At 33.2% G+C, this 26,806-nt stretch overlaps 1 protein-coding gene across 2 annotated transcripts in view; it reads right to left on the bottom strand.

Moving 5' to 3' along the window:
• DPH6 (diphthamine biosynthesis 6) overlaps positions 1–26,806 on the bottom strand; it is a 196,169-nt gene that overhangs the window by 148,599 nt on the left and 20,764 nt on the right. Inside the window, exon 4 of one of the 2 annotated variants that reach the window (XM_017539519.2) lies at positions 19,975–21,974. The exons of the other annotated variant lie outside the window; for it this stretch is intronic. Coding sequence (XP_017395008.1) covers positions 21,789–21,974 — 186 coding nt within the window. The 3' untranslated portion in view covers positions 19,975–21,788. Of the gene's footprint in view, positions 1–19,974; positions 21,975–26,806 lie in introns of those variants that run through there. 2 annotated transcript variants of the gene reach the window in all.

The raw sequence follows: 26,806 nt of genomic DNA, 5'->3' as shown, positions 1-26,806 counted from the left end.
TTGACAGGATCTCACGTCAGGGAAATAGTGATGGGCTCTCCCTTCATCAGAAGCTTCCTGTTCTAAGTTTTGAACCTTACCATGTTGATACAGTCAATGAATGCGTCGTTGATGGCTATACTCTTACTTCGCAAATGTTTTCAGCAGACTAACAAGGAGCTCAATATGATCCAAGCCTATATAATTTCACATTCACTACCTTTTCTCAGAACTGCATCTGCCTGGTGATCAAGGAGAATGAGAGCACTAGGGCTATTTTTAAAAACAAGTATACATTGACTCAAAAATTATTTTTGTGATTTAAATAATAAGTCAACCTATTTTTCTATACGCAGTATGGGTTATTTTACTATATACTTGCTCACATGAAAGCTAAACTACTTTTTTGTTCACTGGCATTTGTTTATTCATTTAACAAATAACAGGGCTACCCAAATACGGGCAAGACATGCCAACTCTTGTGATATCTTCCATAATTTTGTTTCTATTAGAAATAAACTACAAGCTAGTAGATTTTAATATGTGCTCCCTTTTTGTTATAAGTAATTTTTTTGTTTGTTTTTTAGACAGAGTTTCATTCTGTCGCCAGTCTGGAATGCAGTGGTATGATCTCAACTCACTGCAACCTCGGCCTCCCAGGGTCAAGTGATTCTCCTGACTCAGTCTCCTGAGTAGCTGGGATTACAGGCGCCTGCCACCATGTCCATCTAAATTTTGTATTTTTAGTAGAGACAGGGTTTTATCATGTTGGCCAGGGTGGTCTTGAACACCTGACCTCAGATGATCCACCCGCCTCAGCCTCCCAAAGTGCTGGGATTAAAGGCGTGAGCCACTGTGCCCAGCCGATAATAAATTTTTAACAATTAATAAAATGGAACTGTTTAATTATATATTTATGGATTTCTCACTTTAAAAGATTGTTCATTTATTTCTTCCCTTTGTCCCATCTCATTGCCCTTTCTCTTTATACAATATATTTCCCCTAAGGTCATAATGACAATAGTAAGACTCAGAAAAACATTAGAGGCTCACTTCACATTTATAGCACTTCTATTTGATATGTTGTTTCTTTCCTCTTTAGCAAAGTGATGCTCATGAATACCAGGGCAGTCCCCTTGTTAGATCAGTTTAGCTTAGTCAGACATTCAATTAGTTGCCCAAACTGCTGAAATGGGGTCAATTTCTGACAAGTGTAACTTTTTCTAGGAATCTTAAGTTTCACATAAAAGATGAAAAGCACAGAAAACTAATTATATGTTACAACTTTTCTTCAATTTCCTGGTAAAAAAAATAAAATAAAATAAAGGCTTGGTCTCTGTTACACAAAGACTTAAGAGAAAAATCTTAGGACCCATTGAGTTGATTTGAGTATTGAAAAGTCAGCCCAGTTATTTGTTTGTTTTTTAATAAGTAGGGCAAATATGTTACTAAAAAGTTAACCATAAAACAAAAATCTGCTCATATTTTTGTTCCTTAAGAAACTTCAGAAACTTAAAATACGATATTTAATAATTATTACCTTTCTAGAGAAAATGTAGAAGGTCATTCTGATTTTAATTTTGTTCTTGTACTTTTAAGTGTGGCTATGTTTTAAAATGGTTCCCACAGTTTTTCTAAGCAGGGTAAAAGGACTACTTAATGGATCAGAGCTGTTCTCAACCCTGATTTTAACTCATTCAATTTAAGTTCAGCACATATCATTCCCAAGACAAGTCCAATTTTTATCATCTAGGTAGCAGATGTTAGCAACTTGACTTAAATCTCTGTGACAAATGACCTAGCATTATGATGTTTTAATTTTTCTAACTGAAAAACAATAAAATCAATGGCTTAATAATGCTCAAAATATGGGGGAAAATAAAACTTATTTCTATAACATCTGCTTTTACAAGTTGATCCTTAATTTTAAATGCTACTCTAGACTCTTCTATATTTATAATTAAGATGTGGCCATTATTATATTGGCACCAAGACATCACAGGCATTTGTACATTGTAAATGAAGTATTCTGGGTTGAAATGTTTTGAAGTTAGGGATGGCTACGTGAGGAGTCATCATGCTAGTCTCCTTTCATAAATGTTAAAATTTTCTCAAAGGCTAAAAAAGAAAAAAATAAAATATTAGCATTAAAGGAGACTATGGGTAGCTACCCAAAGTGACACAAAACAAAACAAAATACCACCAGAATCACTACATTAGTACTGCCAACCACTGTTTCCCCACTGACAAATAATCTCCCATTCATAGTTCTGTTTGTTTTATATTGATGAATCTAAACTATAAGCATTCCATTCCTCATTAATTAAAGAATAGTGAGTAGTTAACATTGGAGCATTTATTAATCCTTTGTAATAGATACTGACATAAACCAAGCGGTAGTATTGTAAAGATTATTCTTAATTATTAAAACAGAAAACTGGTTTCTAAATTACATATAGAAAAACATGTTAAAAGGAATATTTGAAAAATTTTAAAAAGCTAACTGAAATAATTCTTGAAGCAACTTATATGCAATAAAGAAAAATTGCAATAATGTTACACATTTATATAACTTATTTTGAAGATCTCACTTTGTTTTCAATTAAGTAAAAATCTAGACATTTATTTCTACTTAGCACTATTATTAACACTAGAGTGGGTGGACTATTGGATTTTATGTATTGTTTTCTTGCATATTTTTCATCACTGATTATATATATATTTATATATATTTAAGTATAAAAATTACGTGTGTGTGTGTTTGTTTGTTCTTTAAGACAGGGTCTCACTCTGTTGTCCAGCTTGGAATGTAGTGGTGTGATGATCAGAGCTCTCAGGGATTACTGTATCCTCAACCTCCTGGGCTCATGGGATCCCTCCGCCTTAGCCTCCTGAGTAACTGGGACTACAGGTACATGCCACCATGCCCAACTATTGTTTTTATTTTTAGTAGAGATGGGGTCTTGCTACGTTACCCAGGCTGGTTTTAAACTCTTGACTTCAAGTGATCCTCCCAGCTCAGCCTCCCAAGTGTGGTGTGAGCCACAGTGCCTGGCCTCACTGATATATTTAAGTCACCATCATAAAGCGACTGCATCATTTGTTGTTTGCCGTCCAGAAAATGTAGTCCTTGCACAGCTGTATGTATTTAAATTCATATTAATTTTGTATTCTCCCCTCTGCAATAAGGAAGGTTTGTTCTTATAGAAATTTAATTTAGCAACTGTTACCTGCTATGGTTTCTAGAATGCTTTCATTCATATATTTCATAATAAAATACATATTGTTACATACCTTTGCTATAAGTAAATAAGTAACCTCCTTCCTGAAAAGTGATCTTATCTACCAAACAGCCCTAGTTTACGTTTCAATTTAACTAAATTTAAATTTTAAAGACCATCCCCTTTTCACACTTCTGATTTCTAACCACACCTGGACTCTGAGCAGTTTGGCGATCCTCAGTCCTCTTTCCTTTTCTCTTAAGAGATCAGTCCAAATATTAAAAGTCTCCTCAAAGGACTTCATTACTGCCCTCACCTCCACACATGAGGCAAATGATCTCGCCTCCAAGACCACGGAGAAAAATAGCAGCCGCAAGATAAACAGTCCTTTATCATTCCATTTTTCATTTTTAATTCTTCTATCCAGAGCTGGCCCACTGTGCCCTTCATCCCATCATTTCCAAATCTTTCTGGATCTTGTTCCTTTTCTAACCTGTACCTTCAATAACTTTTTCTATTTCTTAATTTATACACCTATCTAAATCTCTTTCTTCTTGAAACACCATATGACAAGAACAGTTTACTGACTCATTCAATCCTCATAGTAACTCTATGAGATAGGCTATTTTTATCTTCATTTTACAGAAGAGGAAACAAAGGCACAGAGAGATAAAGTAACTTGTCCAAAGTTACAAAGCTAGTAAGTGGCAGGTGGGGAATCAGGTACCAGAATGCGAGTTATTTTCCACTATGAAATACTTAATCTTCAGGAAAGCTCATGGCTTTGATTATTAATTACATGCTGATGATCCCTACCATCAATTTATCCAGTCTTGATATATCCCTTTTTAGTGTCATTATCTTCAATTTGGCAAAACTTAATCTCAAGATCTCAAAACACCTAGCCTTCTCTCTCCTCTCTCTGTACCTCCTATACACTACTACAAAATACAAATCTAACCATTTTGCTTGTTAACAAACCTTCAAAAACTCCCCATTACAAGGCGCACAAGGCTCTTCACAACCTGCCCGCCAAGTTACCCTCTTATTCCTACCTCCTGCCACAACTTATACCTATCATCTAGTCACACCAAATGATGAGAGGTATGTGCCATGTTTTGTCCCATCAATATATTCCATATAGAATGTTCTCTCAGTTTGGAAAGTCATCTTACTCTTGATGAATCATCAATCATCTGTTTCTCCAAATGCCCATCCCCTGCTCCATCCTAGGTAAAACTGATCTCTTTCTTTTCTTCTGTATTTAAAAAAAACTCCATCATATATCATAACAATATGATATTGTACTATTACTCATAGTCTAGACTATCAGCTCTTATATATCTGGGTCATTCTTTTATTAATAGTTATATCCTATACCCAGAACAGAGCAGCCACTCAGAACACATTTGATGAATGAATGGAATGCAGCTCTTCTTTAACATTCAAAATCAATATGTCCTGGAAATGGAAAGAGAAATTAATGCATCACAGGAGACATCATAATCTTTATTAATCACTGTTAGCCTATGAAATGCTTCAACACTTAGTAATATACAAAGATATTTTTGTTTAAATATTAGTACAAGTATAGACCCTCTTTCTTTAAGTGCCAGTGAACAAAGAACTCTACCCTACACAAGCAATCTTTGAAGAAATAATAAAATATATCAAGGTAAAAAAAGGTCAGAAATATTAGGCCCAGTGCCAAGCCACAAGGCATAAGCATGAATAACCATCAAATTATAAATATTACAAGATATCCCCATAAACCAAACAGTGAAATGTTAGTCTGAATAGTTTCCCCAACTACATTAATTCCAATATACAGAAGATATTTGGCACTGGTATAACATAGCCATGGATTTTACCAAATGGTTTATCAAATTACATTTACAAATCACAAAGGCATCAGCTTGCATGTTCAACTGTGTATAAGTGTGAGGTGGATTGAAGCTGTCTCAGCCTCAAGTGTGGGAAGTGCATTGCTCAGTTTTGCTTGTAAGTGTAAAGATAAACCGGATTAACTAGATCTTTAAAGAAAAATGCAACCAGAAAGCAGTGTGATTTCTACTATGCTTTAAATGGTTGTTTCCTTTGCAGGCAATTCATCTTTATTCTACTGAGAAAAAAAAAAAAATACACACGTTGCAAAATAAGGCGATGACAGGAATGCAAAGTAGCACAGAAGAGAGTAATGATGAAATGCCCCGCAGTTTGGTTACATAAGTTACAATAAGGGTAATTAAATTTATCTTATTTCTTTAAAAACTGTTAAATGTCTCATTGAAAGTTTTTTTCTAATTTATATTAAACTCCTATTCTCTGATTGCATTTAATAATGTGAGTGGCCTTGAGTGATTCTGATCCTGAAGTTACTGCCTTGCTTATACTCTAACTTCCCACATGGGCTGGTCTAAAGTTCAAAGTTGAAAATAATTCAACTTTTAATACATGTAATGAAAAATTACACCTAAGTCAGTCACCAGAACACAAAAGCAACATTAATATTACTGTTGTAGACTAAACAAAAGCAGGAGTCTTCAGTCTTTAAAAGTTTTACTGTTTTTCTAGCCTCAAACAGGAAAAGCATTTTGAAAACATAGGGCTCATTAAAGCAGCCCTTTAAACTACTGTTGAAACTCAAGATTTTTGCCTTATAGGTGGAACTCTAAGCAGAGAGATTTAATGACCATTTTTATTTACACTTGTCAGTATTTTAAAATTTTATACTGTAAAGAGAACAGCTGACATCTGACATTGCAAAATTTGACACTGCAAAGTTCACACACAGTATGTCATATCACTGGCAAGCCCAAGACACAAAAAGAGAAATTAAACTTTGATTTGTTAAGAAAAATCTTATAATGTAAAGTTTACTTTTCTTTCTGCATAATCAAGTTTATATATTTACGTTACTTAGGAACCATGACCTAAAAATAAAATGAATTAAAACTAATTAATTTAAAATAACACAGATATTAAATCACCAAAATGTTGAACAAAAGCAAATCTCTAGGAATTTTTTTTTTTTTTTTAAACTCTGGAACTTGAAAAAGAGCTATTTACATGCTTTCCTGCATTAACAAGAGGGCAGGTAATATCGATGGCTTGTACAATATTGTCTTTGTTAGTTTTGCCCCAACAGAACTAAAGATTTCCTGATTACAACTTTGTAATTTAAGTCAACTGTAAAGATTTCTGGGGAAGGAAAACAAAGAAGAGTCTGAGTGCCAGCATTTAAATGGACTATATTACCTGAGTTTACTGTTCAGCATATGGGACACTGTAAATAAGAGGGGCTCCTACTTCTATAGCCCATACTAGGTCATGACCTGAACTCACTGTACTGGTATAAAAGAGAAAGTTGTGCTGGAGTCTCCAATTTACATGCTTCTCTGCTTCACCTTCAGGATCCTATAATCACATAGGGCCTTACAATGAAGTGTTCATTCTGTACTGTAGCTCATTGTCATGATTTTTAAACAGTTGCTTTTTTATTGTAATGAACCAATTATGAGCCAGTCACTCAAGCAGTCATTAACAATAGATTTTTTTAATTGCATTTTTAATGAATTTTATTTTGGATAAAAGCCCTTAAAACTACCTATGGCAAAGGGTAATCATACACTGAATTAACAGCAAAATCTGTTTAATAATGACTTGTCTTTTATTTACTACAACAAAATAAATTCCAGTGAGGGTGTTAGAAAAATGACAGTGTCACAGAAAAAAAGGTTGGGGTGGAAGAGACTTGTATCTTACACTGCTAAAGTAATTTAAATGGAAACATATCTTTTTGCATTTAGTCATCTCCTTGTTTTTTCTTAATTTTTAAGAACAAAATGCTTTCTTATGAACACAGACTTTGATATATATTTAGAAAATAATCAGATATTAATATTTGATCTATAAGCTAATGATGTTATATATAATTATAAAGCAAGCTAAACTGAAAAAACACACAAATTTAATGTATTCATCCTAAAAATGAATATACAAGTAAGATATGTTTAAAGTGTTTTTTGAGCAAAATACTATAATGTAAAAATTTCATTTGTCTGACAATAATTTCTTTGTATGTATGAACAGAAATGTCCTTGCTGAAAATAAACAGTAATCTTAATGAAAATTTGAATGAGCATAGCTGTGATCAGTCAGATATATAAATGTACCTTTTCAGTTGACTGCTGAAACCTCATATATTTGTAAGTGCAGGTTTGAATTTTAACAGAGTATGTGAATATTTCCAAAACAATGAAATAAAAATTAATGTTAAAATTTTACTGTATAAACAATTTTTGATTAAAATTCCAAAATAAAAAGAACAAATTCATTTAAAACATGTAAGTGTTAATACAGTACAATTCAGAATTGCCTAAATTAATTTGCTACTATTAAATCAAAATTAAGAGCTCGCTATCCAGTGTGATTTAAAAAATGATTAATTAGAAATATTAAAGAAGGCACACTGATACTAGAAAAATTCTCTCTGGAGGTTAGACTGTCATACTCTGGTTGGGTTTTCAACTCTTTAATCTATTAAAATCACTCATTCATGCAAAGATAAAAATTATATATGTATATATTTACACAAATATATATATAACCCATATATATACACCTATATATACATATACGTGTATGTGTACATATATATATATATATACATATATATGTGTGTGTGTGTGTGTGTATATATATGTAGGCATAGGTATGTGTGTGAGCAAGACTATTCCTAGAAATTGTCAGTACGCACTCCGATTTTGTTAAGAGAAAAAACTTTTTTGAATGTTCCAAGCTTTTAAACCCTTGTATTTTCTGCCTCAAGAATGGGTTGACTGAAAGTAAGAGGCTCGGCAGGAGGACTGTGCAGCCCGGTTTAATTAATCTGCCAGCTGAATGACAGCGTGCCTAGGGGCATGGTGCTGGCATTCCACACCAGGTCCCAATGTGTTTTAAGCCTTGGATAGCTACATTCTGCACGCCAAGACTTTGCCCAACAAATAGGAGAATGGCCTTCAGAGCCTTCCTTCTTCTGCCTGAGACATTCCACTTAATTAATATAATCCCTTTTTATCTTAAAGTTTTAATAAATTTTGATGCAGTGGCATAATAAACACATCTCTATGCCTCTCAATGTAGTAACTAGTTCCTCTGATGATTTTCTTATATATCCAAAAGACTTATTTACAAGGCATAAAGCAAATGAATGCAAAACAATGTTATAACATGTTCAGAAATTCTCAAACATGCTACTTGATCTATTCAAAACACCATATTTGTATAACCTGATGTTTAATGAATCCGGCAATTTCCATTTCACTGGGCTTAAAGTTTTTTATATCCTAAAAATACAAATCATATGCCTACACCCAAACACTTTGAAAATTACTAATACCTAATCTTGAGCAAGGTAAGGCTATTTTTTAGCAATAGGATACACATGACATTCTCCTAATCCCTTTTACTGCCAGAACAAAACACCTTTCAAATCAAGATAAAATCGCTAAATCATGAATGTTAATATCATTCTGAGAAAAATAATACCTTATGACTAGAAAAGACCATCCCTTTAGGGAGAAATGTTGTGTTAAAGCAGATTATTCTTTTAGTAGTATAATAGAACGGCTTCTACCTAGTCCCAGATGGAAAATCAAAATCTGCATTTAAATGGAAATATTCTTAAACATAAAGGACAAAAGGCTAAAAACCATAAGGAATATCTACTTCATTTTAAAAATTCAAAATGCCATATGAGAACTTTTAGGGAAGGCTTTGGCTTTCAGATTTTGTTTGTATGTTTGTTTCATTTTTACGAAGAGCTTGCAACACAATACAATTTCACAGTTTTATGATTAACACACAGTATTTGTGCCTATTATATGAAATTCACAAGTCAGATCAAACTGGGCTATACAATTTTTACTACTATAAGAAACAGATTTATGATTTAGGCTTAGGTAGAGTTAAGAATGAGTCCTCTACTTTCTTCCTATTTTTAACCATGCCGTTTTATATGTAATTCTTACAAGGCAATAGCAGTTTGCTGAAGTAAAATAAAATCTGAATTTGTTCAGCATTGACTCAAATCACCACTATGGTTAGAGAAAAAAGAAAGGAAAACGCTTGGCAATATTATAACTACTGCTCTTTGCGACCTGAAAGATTATTTTCAGTTCTTCAACAGTTAGAGCAATTTTCTTAAATCCTGAAGGAACCTGACAGCACTGCACATTTCTTAATGCTTGCATTTACTTTTACATTATAAAACAATAAAACAGCAGGATAATGTTCATGCAGTTAGAGACTTGTAACATTACCACAAATAATTCTACTGTATTTGGCAAAACATAAGCTTTTTAAATTCAGGCTGACTAAGGAAAGGGTAATCTATATTTATTGAAAGTACATAGACAAATAAGATTGGAAAAATAACTAAAATGTTGTACCTAGATTTAAAATAATGTTTGAAAACATTTGAAAAAGCAAAATCTATGCTGAATATTTTTTGTCCTAAATTAAAATACAACTAATTTTCAAGCATAGTGTTTACTAGCAAGGGGAAAGCCTTCTTACTTATCTTTCTTTGGAGTATGTGATTTCTTTTACTACCTCAGGAACCAGTCACATTAGGTAATTTGATTAGTTTTCCTCAACAATGCTGTAATCCAAGAAACTTTACAACTACCAGCTTTAAAGATTCAGGTAGCTGGGCACGGAGACTAATCCCTATGGTCCCAGCACTTTGGGATGCTGGGGCAGGAGGACTGCTTGAGGCCACATGTTCCAGACCAGCCTGAGCAACACAGCATGACCCTGTCTCTACAAAAAAATTAAAAAGTTAGCTTGGAGTGGTTGTGTGTGCCTGTAGCCTCAGCTACTCAGGACACTGAGGTGGGAGGATCTGAGCCCAGGAGGTCAAGGCTGCAATGAACTATGATGGTGTCACTGAACTCGAGCCTAGGTAACAGAAGGAAATCCCGACTCTTAAAACAAAAACAAAAACAAAAAAGGTGTTTTGATGATGGTCACATTTGACTACTATATTGCAAATAATGGGCCACCCTGCAGAACTTGGTTATATCACCTCCTTTTCCTGAAGCCAGCCCACCTTCTAATCACTATGCAGGTTCTGGTATACATCTTTATTGCTGGAAGCTATGTCCATTTTTTTTTGTACAGGAAATTGTGGATCTCTTTATTTAAAAGACATAAAAGATACCTTATTTAAAAGCATAACAGGAACGCTAACTCCTGAATATGTATCAGGTAATTTTCCTACTTTCAATAAGTAATTCATTTCAATTCAGTTGTCCGTGATTCTTCTAGCGGTAACCATAGGGATGAGAAAGAATAAAAGCATTTCAATGTAGTTTCTCAGATTTATCCTAGGTACTCCATCCCTGCTCTCAATTCCCCACCCTTCATCTTCAACTCCAAAATCCCCAGCAGAAATTGTTTTCAACCATCAGTTGGAGACAATGTACCATAAAATGAAATCACCACAAATCCTGATACATGTCATCATTTGTCTACACTAAGTAGCAAACTAAATTAGGGAAACTATATGTGAGACCATTACAGAAGATCCCAAACTCACAAATCCTTTAAACTCTTACGGCTTAAAATCGCCTAAATCAAAGAAAACTGAGGAAATATGGCAAGTTAGGTTTTATAAGAAAATATACGCCCCATCCTTATAGATACTGGACTCAGAGCTAATATATCAAGAAGCTGACTTTGAATCCCAAATATTCCTGTTCTAAATAAATGCCACTTTTTGCAGGAAACCAGAATCTAAAACCTGACTACTCAAAGTGCAGCCTCAAACCAGCGGACTCAGCATCACCTGGTTACTTGTTAGAAAAATCTCAGGCTCCATCCAGACCAACTGAATCAGAACCTGAATTTTTAATAAGATTCCCAGGTGATCTATCTGCATATTCAAGTTTAAGACTTTCTAATCTAAGAGTTTATCTGATTTCACAGCTTATTTTTTCATCAAGAGACATAAAACAGTAAAGAGACAGAACAACCAATGCTCACAAAAAGACTTAAATATTACAGATGACCATAATCTAATGAAAGAGGAGGAAAAAAAAGAAAATTTAAGTAAAACAGCCATTTAAATTAGATCTAGATCTCTGCAATCTTTGTTTCTGACACTTGAAAATTAATTTATGTGTGTATGTGCACGTATATCCACATGTGAGAGATGAAGAGAAAAAGGAGAGGAAAAATATAGAATGCGAATGAGAGGAAAAAGAACAGGGGGAGAACGGAACCATTAAACTGTACATAGCATGAATATGTAGTATACGTTTTTATAGCTGAAAAGTACAAGAAACAAAGTAACCCAGCAGCTTGGAAAAGAGCAGCAACACCCCTCTCAACAACACTCCCACACACTAAATGTAAGTAGGAGTTACTTATCCCCATGCCAAAGTCAGCCTGATAGCAGCATTTTCATATCACTAACAAGAAACTACCAAGAGATTAGCAAAAAAAAAAAAAAAAAAAAAAAAAAAAAGAATTAGGTCTAAGAAACTAAAATGACCAAAAGAGAAAGGTATTACAATTCCAAGATGGTGATACATTATTTTCCAAAGTCTAAATAATGATTTGGTAATAATTACCATAAAATAAACATTATTTTATTCTTACAAATGACCTATTAGAAAATTAAATCCAGTAACTAGGTTTAAAATAGTAGCACTATAGCTATGTTTTGTTTTTAATGTCATAATATAAATTGTCAACATTAATAATAAAAGTTCATTAAAAAAAACAAGAGAAGCATAAAGTATTTTCTATGGGATAGTTTGTGAATATAAAGTATTTTCTATGGGATAAAGTAGTAGTTTAAACCTGCAGTAATAATTAAAGTGAAATATGCCTAAAATCTCACGTTTGATATAAAATATATGCCCCAAATGATTAAACTACTTTTACTAAGCCAATATTCTATCACCATGGATTTACTCAGAGAAAATTAGAATTTTTAAATGCTGCCAAACTTAATGATGCCAATAGAAAATAAGTCAGTTGATATCCAGGAGCAGAACACTGTGGCTAGTTGAAAAACAGAACCTAGTGGAAAAAATAAGTTGTAATTAGCATCACATCTGTAGCTGTTTAAAAAATAACATGTATATGTGTCTATACCTCTATGTATGTTTATCCACATAGCACATTTTTAGTATAAAGCATATTAAAATCTAGCATACGATGCAGCTGGTCATTGATCTGTTTTGGCCCCCTTCAATCCCTGGAAAGTGGCTTCTCACAATAAGGGGAAAAAGTTACCTTATGACTTTCATTACATGACTAAATTACCCTAACACATATTTCTTTGGTTTTGTTTCAAGAATAAAATGTAGGATTAATAGGATGGGCAGAATGCTGCTCCCACCTTGAGTGCACCAAATGCCAATAATTGTAATAAGAATTCCAAGTTAAGGTTTCAGATATATTAAACAAAGACTTTAAATTTTAAAATATAAATAATGAATGCACAAGTAGGTGTATTATTCATAGAAATCAACTAGGCAAAATGTTTCAATGGCCTTAGAAATAATCATATAATTTGACCCATTAATTCTGCATCTAGAAATGCATACTAAGGAATTAATTTTTTTAAATGTAGACAGTAATTTATGGGTCACATCAAAGTATTATTATTTATAGTAAAAACCAGGTTCTACCTAATTCACAAAATTAGAGAATCATTAAAAAAATTATTAAACAGGCACATGATAGAATATTAAGTAGCCATTCAATCACCTTCCTGAAGAGGTTTTAAGGGCACAGAAAAATGTTTCTGATATTTTAAGTTAAAAAAAAGGAATGTACAAAGTACAGAAATATCACATATACAGGAGTGTGTGCATCTGTGTGAGTTAAATACATGTGCATGTATAAAAATACGTCAAAATGTTAACTTGAAATGGTTAAATTTTCAGCAATATCTTCATATTTTTATAGTTTTGAGTATTTAATTTAAAACATAATTTTTCTAAGTAATAAAGAAAATTAAAAGAGAATTTAGACAACAAAAAACAAGGCAGGAAGAACAAGGGAGAGTACCCTGCAAGGTTACAATGATAGAATTCCACTGAATAAAAAAGCACGTGAATCTGTAAGAGGAATACTAAAAACCCAGTTCCAGAAGGTGCACTTCCTTCCAACTATATGAGAGGTAGAAGACAGATGAACATCAAAAATTAAAGTAAAATAATGTAGAGAAGTCAGATCTATTAAAGTATAGTAACTAGAAGGCAAAAAGGATATAATCTAATGCCAATGTTATTTTTACTATGCAAAAGTATCAAATAACTGTAGTAAATAATTTAAGAAAATAAATTACAACACCACTTAGTCTTAGGAGGCTTATTCCAGGTCTTGAGTTAACTATAAGGGAAGAAACTGGTTACTGTGACAAATCATAACAACTTTATAGATCCCAACTTTGTTTTCTACAAAGCTGACGGATACAGAGACTAATCTTTTCTATTCCCAAACATAATTAAATCATATCTTTAAAATGTCCAGAAAATGAACATTATAACACTCACATATGTATATAATTCACAAGCTATCTTTTTATAAAATAGTATTTTAGCTATTATGTTAATAAGTACTTTAGAACTTATATTTTACCCTTAAGTTTTCATAAAAGTCTTTTTCTTGGTTGTTAATGCTTCATAATCATTTCCATTTCAGACTGCTTGACTGATCAATTGATTCTAAGTCAATAAAAACATGGAGTAAAGGGTTGGAAACTTTATAGTCATACTAAATTTGTTACATAAAACCAGGAATTCAGTGATTAGGTGTGATTTGCATACACAGTAGGGGCTCAGCAATTATCAATTAACCATAAAGAAGAAAGCTTCAATACATTTGGCATCTTATAACTATATAAAATCTTATAACTATGTAAAATCCTTACAAACTAAGTTAGTTTTACCTATTATGTAACACTGCTTTATCTAAAATATTTGCAAGTAACAATTCGAGAAGAAATATTAGGCAAAATAGCATAACGGAGACATTTAAACCTAAAGACAAATTTTTTTTTTATTTTTTATTTTTATTTTTTTTTTTTGACAGAGTTTCGCTCTTGTTACCCAGGCTGGAGTGCAATGGCGTGATCTCGGCTCACCGCAACCTCCGCCTCCTGGGTTCAGGCAATTCTCCTGCCTCAGCCTCCTGAGTAGCTGGGATTACAGGCACACGCCACCATGCCCAGCTAATTTTTTGTATTTTTGGTGGAGACGGGGTTTCACCATGTTGACCAGGATGGTCTCGATCTCTTGACCTCGTGATCCACCCGCCTCGGCCTCCCAAAGTGCTGGGATTACAGGCGTGAGCCACCGCGCCCGGCCTCTAAAGACAAAATTTTTAAATAAATATAAATGCTCAAGAACTGGGCTGGGCGTGGTGGCTCACGCCTGTAATCCCAGCACTTTGGGAGGCCGAGGCGGGTGGATCACGAGGTCAAGAGATCGAGACCATCCTGGTCAACATGGTAAAACCCCGTCTCTACTAAAAATACAAAAAATTAGCTGGGCATGGTGGTGCATGCCTGTAATCCCAGCTACTCAGGAGGCTGAGGCAGGAGAATTGCCGGAACCCAGGAGGCGGAGGTTGCGGTGAGCCGAGATCATGCCATTGCACTCCAGCCTGGGTAACAAGAGCGAAACTCCGAAAAAAAAAAAAAAAAAAAATGCTCAAGAACTTCATTTGAAAACAAGGCCCTTGATATTAGCCTAAAATTAAAATTCATGGAAAGTTACCTAATCTTTGATAGATTCTAGTCAATGATAATCCTAAGGAATACCTGATAAATAAGATGATGCTTCATTAAATAAAGAGGGATTTCTGGCTTTCCAAAGCAATTAATTTAAAAGAGGAAAGTAAACAGTTTCTAATCCATGACCTCAGGATACACTGAATTTAAAGTTTGATTTAATTTTGGGTCTGAATCATACAACTTCACTATGGCAAATACCATATAGTGTTATTTTGGTGGAAGCACTGAAAAAATATGTTAATATGTAATTATCTGTTCCCTATTAGGGAAGACCAAGGGAGAGAAACTTATCTCTGAAAAACTCCTATCAACTCTAAGCCTGAACTAATAAACTGATAAATTATTTCAAAATATTAATCAAATTTAATAAGCTAAATGAAGAATTGCAAGTCCCCAACAGGCTCTGACAGAGCAATACTGAACCTTCAAGAAGACAGCATTCTTTGGAGAAACTTAGTAATACTGGCCAAAGAAGGACAGATGCCAAGTCACGAACAAATAGGAAAAATATAAAGAATGTGGAATATTTTTAGAAGAGCAAAGAATTCATCACAAATAATTATGACTAATAAATAGCAGTAACTTCCTGCCTTAAAACTCAGTGTTAAGTCTTTAAGACAGGGAGTGTGCTTTAATCACCTACATCTGTTGCCTTAATCAGCTACACCTCTAACACTTAGAAAAATGCCTGAAAAAAAAAAAAAAAAAAAAAAAAAAAAAAAAAAAAAAAAAAAAAAAAAAAAAAAAAGCTAACATATTTTAACATTCTACAACTTATAAATCATGTATAAACATTATAAATAATGGTTATATATTATAGCATGTGATTTCCTCTATTTCATTTATCATTTTATTGACACTCAAAGGAAAAAGCATATAGAACAAAATCATCTGAAAAAGTTCATAGGTTTGGTCATGGTGGGTCATACCTGTAATCCCAGAACTTTGAGAGGCTGTGGTAGAAGAACTGCTTGAAGCTGGTGTTTGTGACCAGCCTGGGCAACATAGCAAGATGCCCATATTTACAAAAATTAATAAATAAATAAATTAGCCAGGTGTGGTGGCCAGTGTATGATCTATTCTAAATGGATTATCCCATTAAATGCTCATAATTACCCTGTGATGTAGGTAGTACTATTAGTCTTAATTTACAAATATGAAAGCCAAGGTATAGAGAAGTTAACTAAACTAAGCTCATACTAAGCAGTAGAACCTAGAACAAAGCCAAGTCCAAACCTAGAGTCCCCATTTATCCCTCGAAGGCAAAAAACCCACCAACACTTCTTGGTAAATACAACATTGGTTTTCTAAAATCAATTTAATTATGAATATATCATTGGTCATCATTAAAGGATGAAAACATACAGTGCAACAGATTTTTAATCACTTTTTTGGTCTCCAGGCAATCACTTTTTTGATCTCACTCACTCACATAGCACATAGTAACCCTAATCACAACCCAGTGATGGAGCTGAAAAGGAAATACCATGGAGCTGGTCCTAATATACTCCTAGGAGGTGTCTGCCTTACCTTGGGAATTCCAAAGTATACATACTTACACTTTTATCTGTAAGCAATACTACTTCTAACTCAACCCAAATCTTGCTGTGGTTCCAGAAGATTTTTTTTTAATGTATATTATTCAAGGAGCCACACATTTCTTTCACGCAAGACTCACATGAAAAAAAATATACCATCACATACTTTTATATCAACTCATAATAAAGAACTGAAATAATAAAATATAATAGCATGCTATTTTTTTCAGGTTTAATCTGTTTCATTCAGCAGCAATAATGATCTCATCTCATATTCTACCACCTTGGAATATTTAAAGAAGGATTTTTTTTTTTTGGAGGACTGCTAATAAAATTATCATTGACATTTTAATTAAAAAAAGAAATGTATGTAGAATAAACAGGATGCTTCCTGGAAGAGTCTGCAGTGGCTGCCCCATTGCTTCTTTGTACAGTCTTGGTAAATTATGCAGGCTCTCACTAGATAGAGCAGCTGTATTTCACTGTCTTTGGTAATGTAATCTACATTTATCACTATTTTAATTAACTGGGTTCTTAATTTGATACTCTCATTGCAGAGAAAAAATACCTGATTCAATTTTTTTTTTTTTGGTAGACAGTATCTTGTCAGTCTTGTAAGCCAGAAGGTAATTTTAAACATATTTCTTACTGTAACTGGTCATTATTTTAAAAGGAACTATCATATTTGGTTATTAAGAACTTGTTCCTTTTCATTCTTTCAGCTTAAAACATTGGTTACTTCTTTATAGTGATAAAAAGATAATTTCATGGCTCTCAATTTTAACCCATGTGATATATTAAAAACAATAGGTGGTTTATTATGTTACATTCAAGATTACTCAAAAGTGATACAAAACATAAATATGAACTTTACAAGAAAACAATTTACTGAATATTGAGACCATTCAACTCCAAAATTCTTTGTGTAAGATTATTTTTATCATCAGGTCATTTGAAGTGTCTGAATCTTTATCTAAACGAATCATTGTGGAATATAACATCTTTTAATCATACTGAAAACATGTTCTGAATATTTCTTATTCATTTCCCATAATTATTTGTAATTAAAGCAATGTTCTACTTTAAAATATTAAATTGATGAATTATGCCAGAAGTATGTTTGTTTTAATTGGTTCACAGAGAAACAATTACTTTAATATTAGATAGGTTCATAAAACTGCACTTTTATGCATAAGGTGTTTGAAATCAGTAAGGGAAGGCCTGATGTTCAAAAAATTCTGTATTTCAGCACACATTAATTGAACATCTTCTATGTGCCACATACAGAATTAGGCACTGTAAATTCAAATCAAAGTAAGACAAAGCCCTTCCACAAAACAAAAGGAGTATATACACACACACATACATAAACTGTACAGTACCAAGTGGCTTTTAAACTTTGTTGCTTTAAAGGACTCTAGGTCCCCATCTCCATTTCAACCAGAAAAGCTCTACTTTCATCTATTTTACACACTAGTCTTCTTTGTAGCTGGTGGAGAAAACAAAAGCTGTATAGCCAGAAAACACAAATAAGGGCTCTAGACTATTATTACTAAGAACTCAGGTAATTGAAAAAGTATCCCAAGTATCCTAAGTATTTTCAGATACACTAAAGGAGAAAAATTTTAAATTCCTGTTTTTTTGTTTGTTTTTGTGTTTTATCATCAGTTTTCACATGTTGCTAAAGATTGGTTTGTGGGCAAATTTCTACTAAAATAAAGATTCTAAAGTTAGCTTACTTTAAAAGTTTGGGAATGAGGTGTGTAGGGAGTTGAAAGTTAATGCATATCTCATTATGTTAGTTCACCTTACCAAGAATGCCATGCCAACTATCAGATTCACATGAATCCAGAAATTGCCAGAAAGGATTTTGAAAATCCAAATGCATTAAATGTGTTCTAGATTCTATATTAAAACTTCCTCATATAAAACAAAGCCATTTACTTTCCCACTGTGGTTTTGGAAATAAAGTTACCATCTGATGATCTATAATGACCTGGCCAATTTAAATATTATCACTAATCCCTTACAAAAACCTCAAAAGATAAGGTGTTTTTACTCCCACGTTATAGATGAGAAAGCAGGCACAGGAGTTAAAACATGTATTCAATACTACATAGTGAATACATGGAGAAACTAGGACTTTGGCCTATGTTCCTTTTACTAAAACACTTGCAGAAGCAAAATAAACTTAATCCATAAATTTTTTCTCTTCTAATCATATCTAAACACGATGCCTGTTTTTATTACCCGTAACTTCACATCTAGTTGTATTTTATAATGAAAAACTTAGCTATCAATATATACAATCAAAAAGATAACCAAAAGAGAGAGAAAAGGAAATCTAAAATGTAAATCAATACTAATGAATGACAAACACTTTAGTCATTGTGTAATTCCCTTGGTTTGAATTTAAATAATGTCATGTATAATGCCTGGGTTACACAATTCAGGAATAAATAGAAGTCAAATTTTAGGCAGCCCACTCAGGTTCTAATTAAATAGATAAAAAACAAGTACAGTGGAACTAAATTATTTTTTTAAAATACTCCTATCAGACTTCAACTTCAAGAAGATATTTCATGAAGAGACAGTACAGCCTGTAAGATTCCATCTTCCTCAAATTACTCTGATGAATGTCTGATAAAACTTGAGATTTACCATGGGATGACAAGAAGCAGCAGCCAATAATTCTAAATGAAAACTCAGAATGGTCTTTTGTTCTCTTTGTCTAAAGTAAAGCCACTAGTGAAAAACAAGAATGTCTACTTAGGAAAAAGGTCTCTTGTTTGAATAAAAATTAAATTTAAATGTCCTGCTTCTTACCTGAACATATGAACAGCTACGTCTGTCTAATGTTCACCGAAAGACTATAGAGGGCACTGTTGCATCAGCTTTGAAGCTTTACAATAGAGGCCGAGAAAAAGAAAACTGTCTATAATGTATAATTTTTCTAAAGGGTCAAATGTATGGAAATCTACTAAGCCTGATATAAAGGGAAAAAAACTAAAATGTATGTTTTTCTAAAATAGGCCGGACTTCAATGGGGGAAAAAACTTAACAAAAACAACTGTCAAACTGATAGTTTTGCACTGCACATGTTTTGCATTTCCCTTTGTAGTGCCTTCATGAGGAAGGTAACTAATCATAGCACCTCCTTATCCATTGGAAACAGCACCCCATTGCAGAATCCTCTTTACAATCAATAGGAAACTGAATGTGGCACCTTATGCAATGCTTCCATAATTCTATCAACAGAAAAAATGCAGTCTGTTTGCATACTTTTATCTAAAAGGCCAATTCCATTTGTCCCCTCTTTGGATAAAATGACAGCTACAGATCAATCACTCTCACATGAAAGTAAACATGCTAAAAAAAAAAAAAAGAGAGAGAAGAGGAATCAAAACTGAAATCTTTGCCTATTTTAAACATAATTTTATTACACATAAAAACTCAAAGCAAAATAGAAAAAGCAAGTTTTTCCTCATATTGTACTATTATACAACAGTAACAGGATGTAAAATAAATAAGTTACATCAAACAATAGTTGTGAATCTTACCTTTAAATATGGACAACACTTAATTAAGCTCCATATATTTTCTATTCTCTTACATCATTCCTATCAACAATTCTTTGAAACTAAATCCAATTAAGTACAGTGTCAAAGGTTCTTTTAATACATATATACAATAAGACTAGCACACACAACATAAAGCTTCTTATTATACTATCACTTAATTTTTTTCACTACAAATAATGCAAAAGTAAAAGGGAATTAAATTATCTCATTTTGGTAATTTGAAAATAATGTCTTGAACTGCTGAACCTCTGTAGAAACATGGACATTAGCTGTGAGAATTATAATATTATGATCAAACCAAGTAGAATATGTACAATGAAAAAGAAAGATCCTCCATTAATGTATATCTAATCACACCACCCTATCACATATTAGATAAATCCACATTAATACAGGAACCATTATAAAACTAAGCCTCTAATAAAGAAACCCAAATTCCCTGGAAAAACCATATACAACTCATTTTGTCACTCTCAAAATTCCAGAGAGATTAGCACCTTCTCTGAAATCAAAGTGCAGAACTGTTAAAAGTGTTAAAAATTCTTCAGTAATACCTCAATCTACTCATAAATCAAAAGGAGGGGAAGGGGCTTTAGATGGTATGTAGATTTCATTTTATTACAAAAGCTCCAGTTTAACAAGTTATTTTCAGCCAATAAAAGTCAAAAAGTAAAGCATTGTTAAAGTGGCTAGTACTGACTCTGAGGCTTTCCTTCTTAACTGAAATGCTACTTGAGTATTGCTCCCTTAAATTATTAATTTATGGGTTTTGCTTAGTCTCCTCCTAAGGCAAGGCAGTTCTAGTCAAAGGTATGTTGAATGCATGTAAACAAACAGAAGGCTTTTATAATGGTCCTATCATTCACTAAACATAATAAACAACCCTTTTTAATTAATGTTGAATGTATAATCCTATGAACCAAGTTTATATAAATAGACTATATCATTTAAAGAATCTGTAAGATCCCCTAGGAAGTAAATGAACAAATTCAGAAAAATTAAACATAGGCTGATTACTTTTCATTGATCTGACAAAACGCTTACAGCAGAATCAAAGTGCTGATGGGACTATGAATACTTTTGTGCAATTTTGAAGAAATCTAAGAGAAAGTGTCATAAACTGTGAGAAAATGTATTTGCAATATTGTTTTCAATCTACCACAGGATGACTGCAAAAAAAAAAAAAAATCAGGTAATGTCTTTTTTATATGCAGGATATTTAACTAGATATTTTAGTTTATTATTGTAGAAGAGAAGAATATTACAATCAATTTTAGTCAACTTTAATTTATGCAAAGCTTGTGAGCAATAGCTGCTAAAAGGATGCAACATTGTTGATCCATATACAAGCATTTTACTTAACTACATTGGATAATAGCAGTGCTCCTAAAGGAGTATAAAAAGCAAAGTGATTAGCAGTCATTATTGTTAATTAGTGCTCACATTACATTCCTTGGGATGAATCTCCTTTAAGTTGAATACATGGAAAGTTTATTTTTGAAGGTTTGCCAAATCTTGCCTAGGTAAGTACTGAACTAAGCCGTCAACTGCCAGCAAGCAGAATGAAAAACAGGGCCAGATCAGCATCCAATTAGTATGTCTAAGTTTTTAAACAGGAAAAGGGTTGAGGGGAATGAGTAAAACTGGAAACTCATACTTCACATTCTGCAATCTCACTGATAAAAGGAGGAAATGTGTGTTTATCAAACTTGCTGTGAGTGCACAGTTCATTTGGAGTCCTGTAAACAATTGCCTGGCTGCCCACTTCCAAAGGCATGTGAAAATCCTGGAGATTCAGAGCATCATATTCAGCAAGCAAGGTCACTCTAGTGATGCCCTGGAGATGGGAAATTAGGAAAACGTGGCAATCAGAAGTTTAGGATTGACCAGAAAAAGCCCTGAGGCTGGATTACCATCTTTCACCACCAGTCAGGCTGTCTCTGCTTATTCAGGGCTAATACAACAGGACTGCAAGTGAACTCCATGCACCTAACTGGGACACTGGCTTTCTTGTTTATAAAATGATAGGCATTTGTCACAGCAATAAAATGAAATAAAATAAAAAAATCTCTCACAAACAAGTTTTCAAGAACCAAGTCTGAAAGAAAAACAGTGTCCTCACCAACCTTCAAAAAGGACCTAGGGAATGGCTAACATCCTGCTGATTTGATAATCAATAGAAGTTTCCTTTCCCCCAATACCATTCAGTGCATTTTTAAGTAGATGCCAAATCTTCAACAAAGAACCTTCAAAAGCAATACATTCTTGTTAGACGAAAACACTGAAAAATTAAATGTACAAAAATTACACTCTTAATTCTGCCCACAGACTTAAAATATATACTACAGATATTTTTCTATGCATGTACTTAAACGAATGCATTCCATAAAACTGTTATTATACCATACAGAGTATCTGGTAATTTGTTTCCTTCTCTTAAGAATATATAAAGATGTATTTCCATAAGTTCATTTTTAATGTCATATAGCATCCCACTGTACAGATACATCATAATTTAGATTGCCAATCATTTCTAAATTTTCAAGTATATTTTAAATTAGTTCCTTAGTTATAAATTCCCCAAAGTAGAAATGCTTAGTACAGAAGGAGTGTATTTTTTGTGTCTGATGAGTTCTACCAAATTACCATCCAGAAATGCTGAACCAATTTACAGGGCTGCTAGCAGTACCTAAGGGTTATGTTTCTTCAAAATCACTATTATTTCTTATTTCAAAAATGCAGTCATAGCTGCATTTTTGAGTTAGTGAAACTTTTTTTTGGTCATTTGAATGTAGTTTTCTATGAAATGCCTGTTCATATCCTTAGCCCATATCTCTATTTGGAGACATGCTTTTCATAATAATATTCAAAAATTAGTGAGGAATTCCCCATAGAATACTAATCCCACCAATCAGAGATTATTTTAAAGAAGAGATGATAATTGTATGGACATTAAAAGATCCTATTAAGGTTGGCAACTTTACATGAACCTATTTTATAACATTATATTACAGAACAAGACTTCCCAACTTATCCAGAAAGAAAAAGAAAAGTTAAAAACTGAACTGGGATTCCAAATATATCTCTGAAACTACCTTTGTTTTCAATAAATGGAAAAGCTTACAATTCTAAGCTGGCATCATCAGCAACGTTTTGTTGTTCTTTTTACTGTTCTGTTATTCCAAGAAACAATTTAAACATATTAAAATTTGAATTGTTTTATTAGCTATTATGATAAGTCAAGAAAGGAGACTGCACCTATGGATGATAGACAAGTTCCTCATACTATTATCTTGAATCAAGTATTTAATTAAAATGTGTCACTTCAGAGAAAAGCACTAAGTGTAAGACAAAAATGAAAAATGTCCCCCTCTACCCATCCGAATCAATTTAATTTAGGGCCTCTTCTCACAAAATCATGACAGTGGCCAATACCCAAATTAATAATTCCTAATACATCTTCAGAAACAGGCTTAGATTAGAATGTAATTTCAAACCACAGAACGTGTTGTATTTTTTTTTTCTTTTTCAAACAAATCATAGTTTAAAAACTTGCAAAGCTATTACCTAGAATAGTGCTTCTCAAACAGTGTCAGAAACCACTTTTTATTTTACATTTCCAGCCCTTCAAAGACAGGAACTTACAAAATACAACAAAATAAAAATTTTAAAAGATCCAAAGTACAAGGTCAAATTTTTATTATTAGATTCAAAAGAAATAAAATTACTCTTTCATATTACTATAAAAGTTTCTAAATGCTTACGTTCAATTTCTCTATATATCGTTATCTTGAACAAAATACTTCATGGACTAGCACCAGGCTAATCCCTAGACCACGCTTTGCGTAGTAATTATTTAAAATTATTCTGAGAGCTCTGAAACAAGATCAGACACAGATAGATCACTTTGATCCCTGACTTAATAACTCGAACCCCCTTATTAAACCATATGCCTTCCCCTCTGCCTCACTGTCAATTTACACATACCTTATTATGTATGCATTATATATGTACTATAATACAGTAATATCCGTAACATCTGCAGAATTAACACAACTACAATTCTGGGAGGCAGCAGAACAAAGTGATTAAAAGTACATGTTCTGCCACTTTTCAGCTACGTAAGCTTGGATAAGTTACTTAACCTCTCTGTATCTCACTTTACTTATCTGCAAAATAGTGATAATTAACCAGGGTTGATGTAAGGATAAAATTAGAATATATGTGTATAGAGCTTATAACAGTACCTAGAAGATAGTGCTACATAAATTGCAATTATAATTACAATAAGATACTGATAATTCAAAGAAAATCACATGGCTCTGGGTTTTCCAAAAATAAATACAAAGAGGAAACTTTAAGTTGCACGATTTATGGTGTTCATGCAATAAAGACTGTCAAATAGTTATACTAAGGCTAAACTATTACAAATACTAAGTCCTGAGAGAAATTTCACCCTTGGATTGCCATGAAGTTGGCTGTGCGATATAAAAATCCTTCACATCATCCCTGGGGAATTACACAACAAAAAAAATTGAATACTTTTTTTTTTTGAGACAGATTCTCGCTCTGTTGCCCAGGCTGGAGTGCAGTGGCGCGATCTTGACTCACTGCAACCTCCGCCTCCCAGGTTCAAGCAAGTCTCCTGCTTCAGCCTCCCAAGTAGCTGGGACTACAGGCATGCATCACCACGCCCAGCCAGTTTTTGTATTTTTAGTAGAGACAGGGTTTCACCATGTTAGCCATTATGGTCTCAATCTCCTGACCTCATGATCCACCCACCTTGGCCTTCCAAGAAACTTGAATACTTCTTATGGACAGGGAACAATTATAAGAACTTAAGAGTATCCAAAGTTGAGAAACACTCAATCCCTGCCCTCATGAAGTCAGAAAATAACAGGGAGGATATATTACAAATGCAAATAATTATATAAAACAAGGCATAATATAATAACTGCCCACAAAAGTAAATAATGCAATAGAAATTTTTAAAAACAAAAGCTACACTTGAGGAAATCAAGAGCAATGCCTTGATTACATCCCTATTTTTCTCTCCTTCAACATAAAATCCAAAGGCCATTTAGAACGAACTATGTCCTCAAGGCTATTGTCCCTTCCATTACTGCTTACCTGAAATTTAAGATGCTTTATACTTCCTTCTCTTTGATCTTAATGTCTTTCTTGAGAAATGCACAGCATAGTTGTCTGTTCTCAGCAGCTACCTCAAGTGACTCTTCACTCTTTGGAAGCCCCAAAAGACCCATCTGCTCTCATAGCACATGGCATCGCATGTATTACATACTCAGAGGACAACTAATTATTGAGTATTCATGAATACTCCCAGGCTGCAAGGCTTTCTGAAAGTTATGGTTAAAATAGTAGCTGTTAAACTTTTGAAAAAAACAGACCACTGTAACACTATGAAAAAAATTTAGCCACCCTGGGCAACATGGTAAAATCTTGTCTCTACAAAAAAATATAAAAAGTATCCGGTGATGGTGACATGCACCTGTAGTCTCAGCTACTCAAGATGCTGTGGCAGAAGACAGACTGAGCTTGGGAGTCTGAGGGTGCAGTGAGCCATGATCACTGCACCCCAGCCTGGGTGACAGAATAAGACCCTTTCTCAAAAAAAAAAAAAAAAAAAAAAAAAGAAAGAAAAAGAAAAAAATTGTTGTACTCTTCCAGAAAAATTTACACATATGAAAAACTTGCATAAAATTTCAGAGTTGAAGAATATCTCTCCCTTCCAGAGTAATAAATCCTATCTTAAAAGTAATGGATTATCCTAGATTGAAATCTACTAGTCAGATCCTTATTAGCTTTCTGTGATGAAGTCCAGGATATATGATCACTCGAAATCAGAAGAACTTGGATAGGGGTTAAAGAAGTCACAAAAAATGCCAATCAGACCAATAAAAATGTTTAAAGAAGATAAATTATGAAAGGCTCAAAAGGGAAGATCAAGAGTTATTTATCAAATGATGATTGTTCTCCTTCCTTTCCCCACCTCCCTGCAAAATTACCACCTAGGAAAGAATCCTCAAGGGAACTGGTCTTAAAATAGACCACAGGGCATTTCAATGGCTCTGGAACAAATCTTATAGTAGGGAACACAGAAGAATCAGCAAATTCTGCACAAAAAAGAGACATAAACATCTGACAGTTTATGCCTCTTCTGATTTGTCAATACTGTATTTTTTGATAGATATCTATGGGGATCAATACTAGCATAATTTTGTCAAAGTTAGATAGGCTTAATTTTGATAAGTTTAACAACTGCTCACTGAGCACCCACAGTGTATGAGTACACAAAGTGACCACATGCCAGCACTGTATACAAATAAGTATGGCATAATTCTGCTGATGTTGAGAGTTAATTGCTTTTACATACAGAAGCACAAATAAAAGCTCCATTCTACTACCTCTGAACAAAGAACAATTTTTTAAATCTTTTAATTCATATACTCCAAAAAGTCTGAATTTTCTAAACTTAGTTTGTGTAGCTTTCAAACTTAAGTCCTTGCTTGAGGCTTTCTACAAATGAGTTCATACAAAATATACTGCTTAGATTTTAAAGATAAGCATGGAGTTAACATGCCAAAACAAATTTTAATAGAAAAAAATCACCTATTAGAACCATCAATATCTTTAGGTTAACCTTCTTTA

This window comes from Cebus imitator, unplaced genomic scaffold (assembly GCF_001604975.1).
Source record: "Cebus imitator isolate Cc_AM_T3 unplaced genomic scaffold, Cebus_imitator-1.0 Scaffold119, whole genome shotgun sequence".
Lineage (NCBI taxonomy): Eukaryota > Metazoa > Chordata > Mammalia > Primates > Cebidae > Cebus > Cebus imitator.
This window is presented reverse-complemented; position numbering and strand designations above follow the sequence as displayed.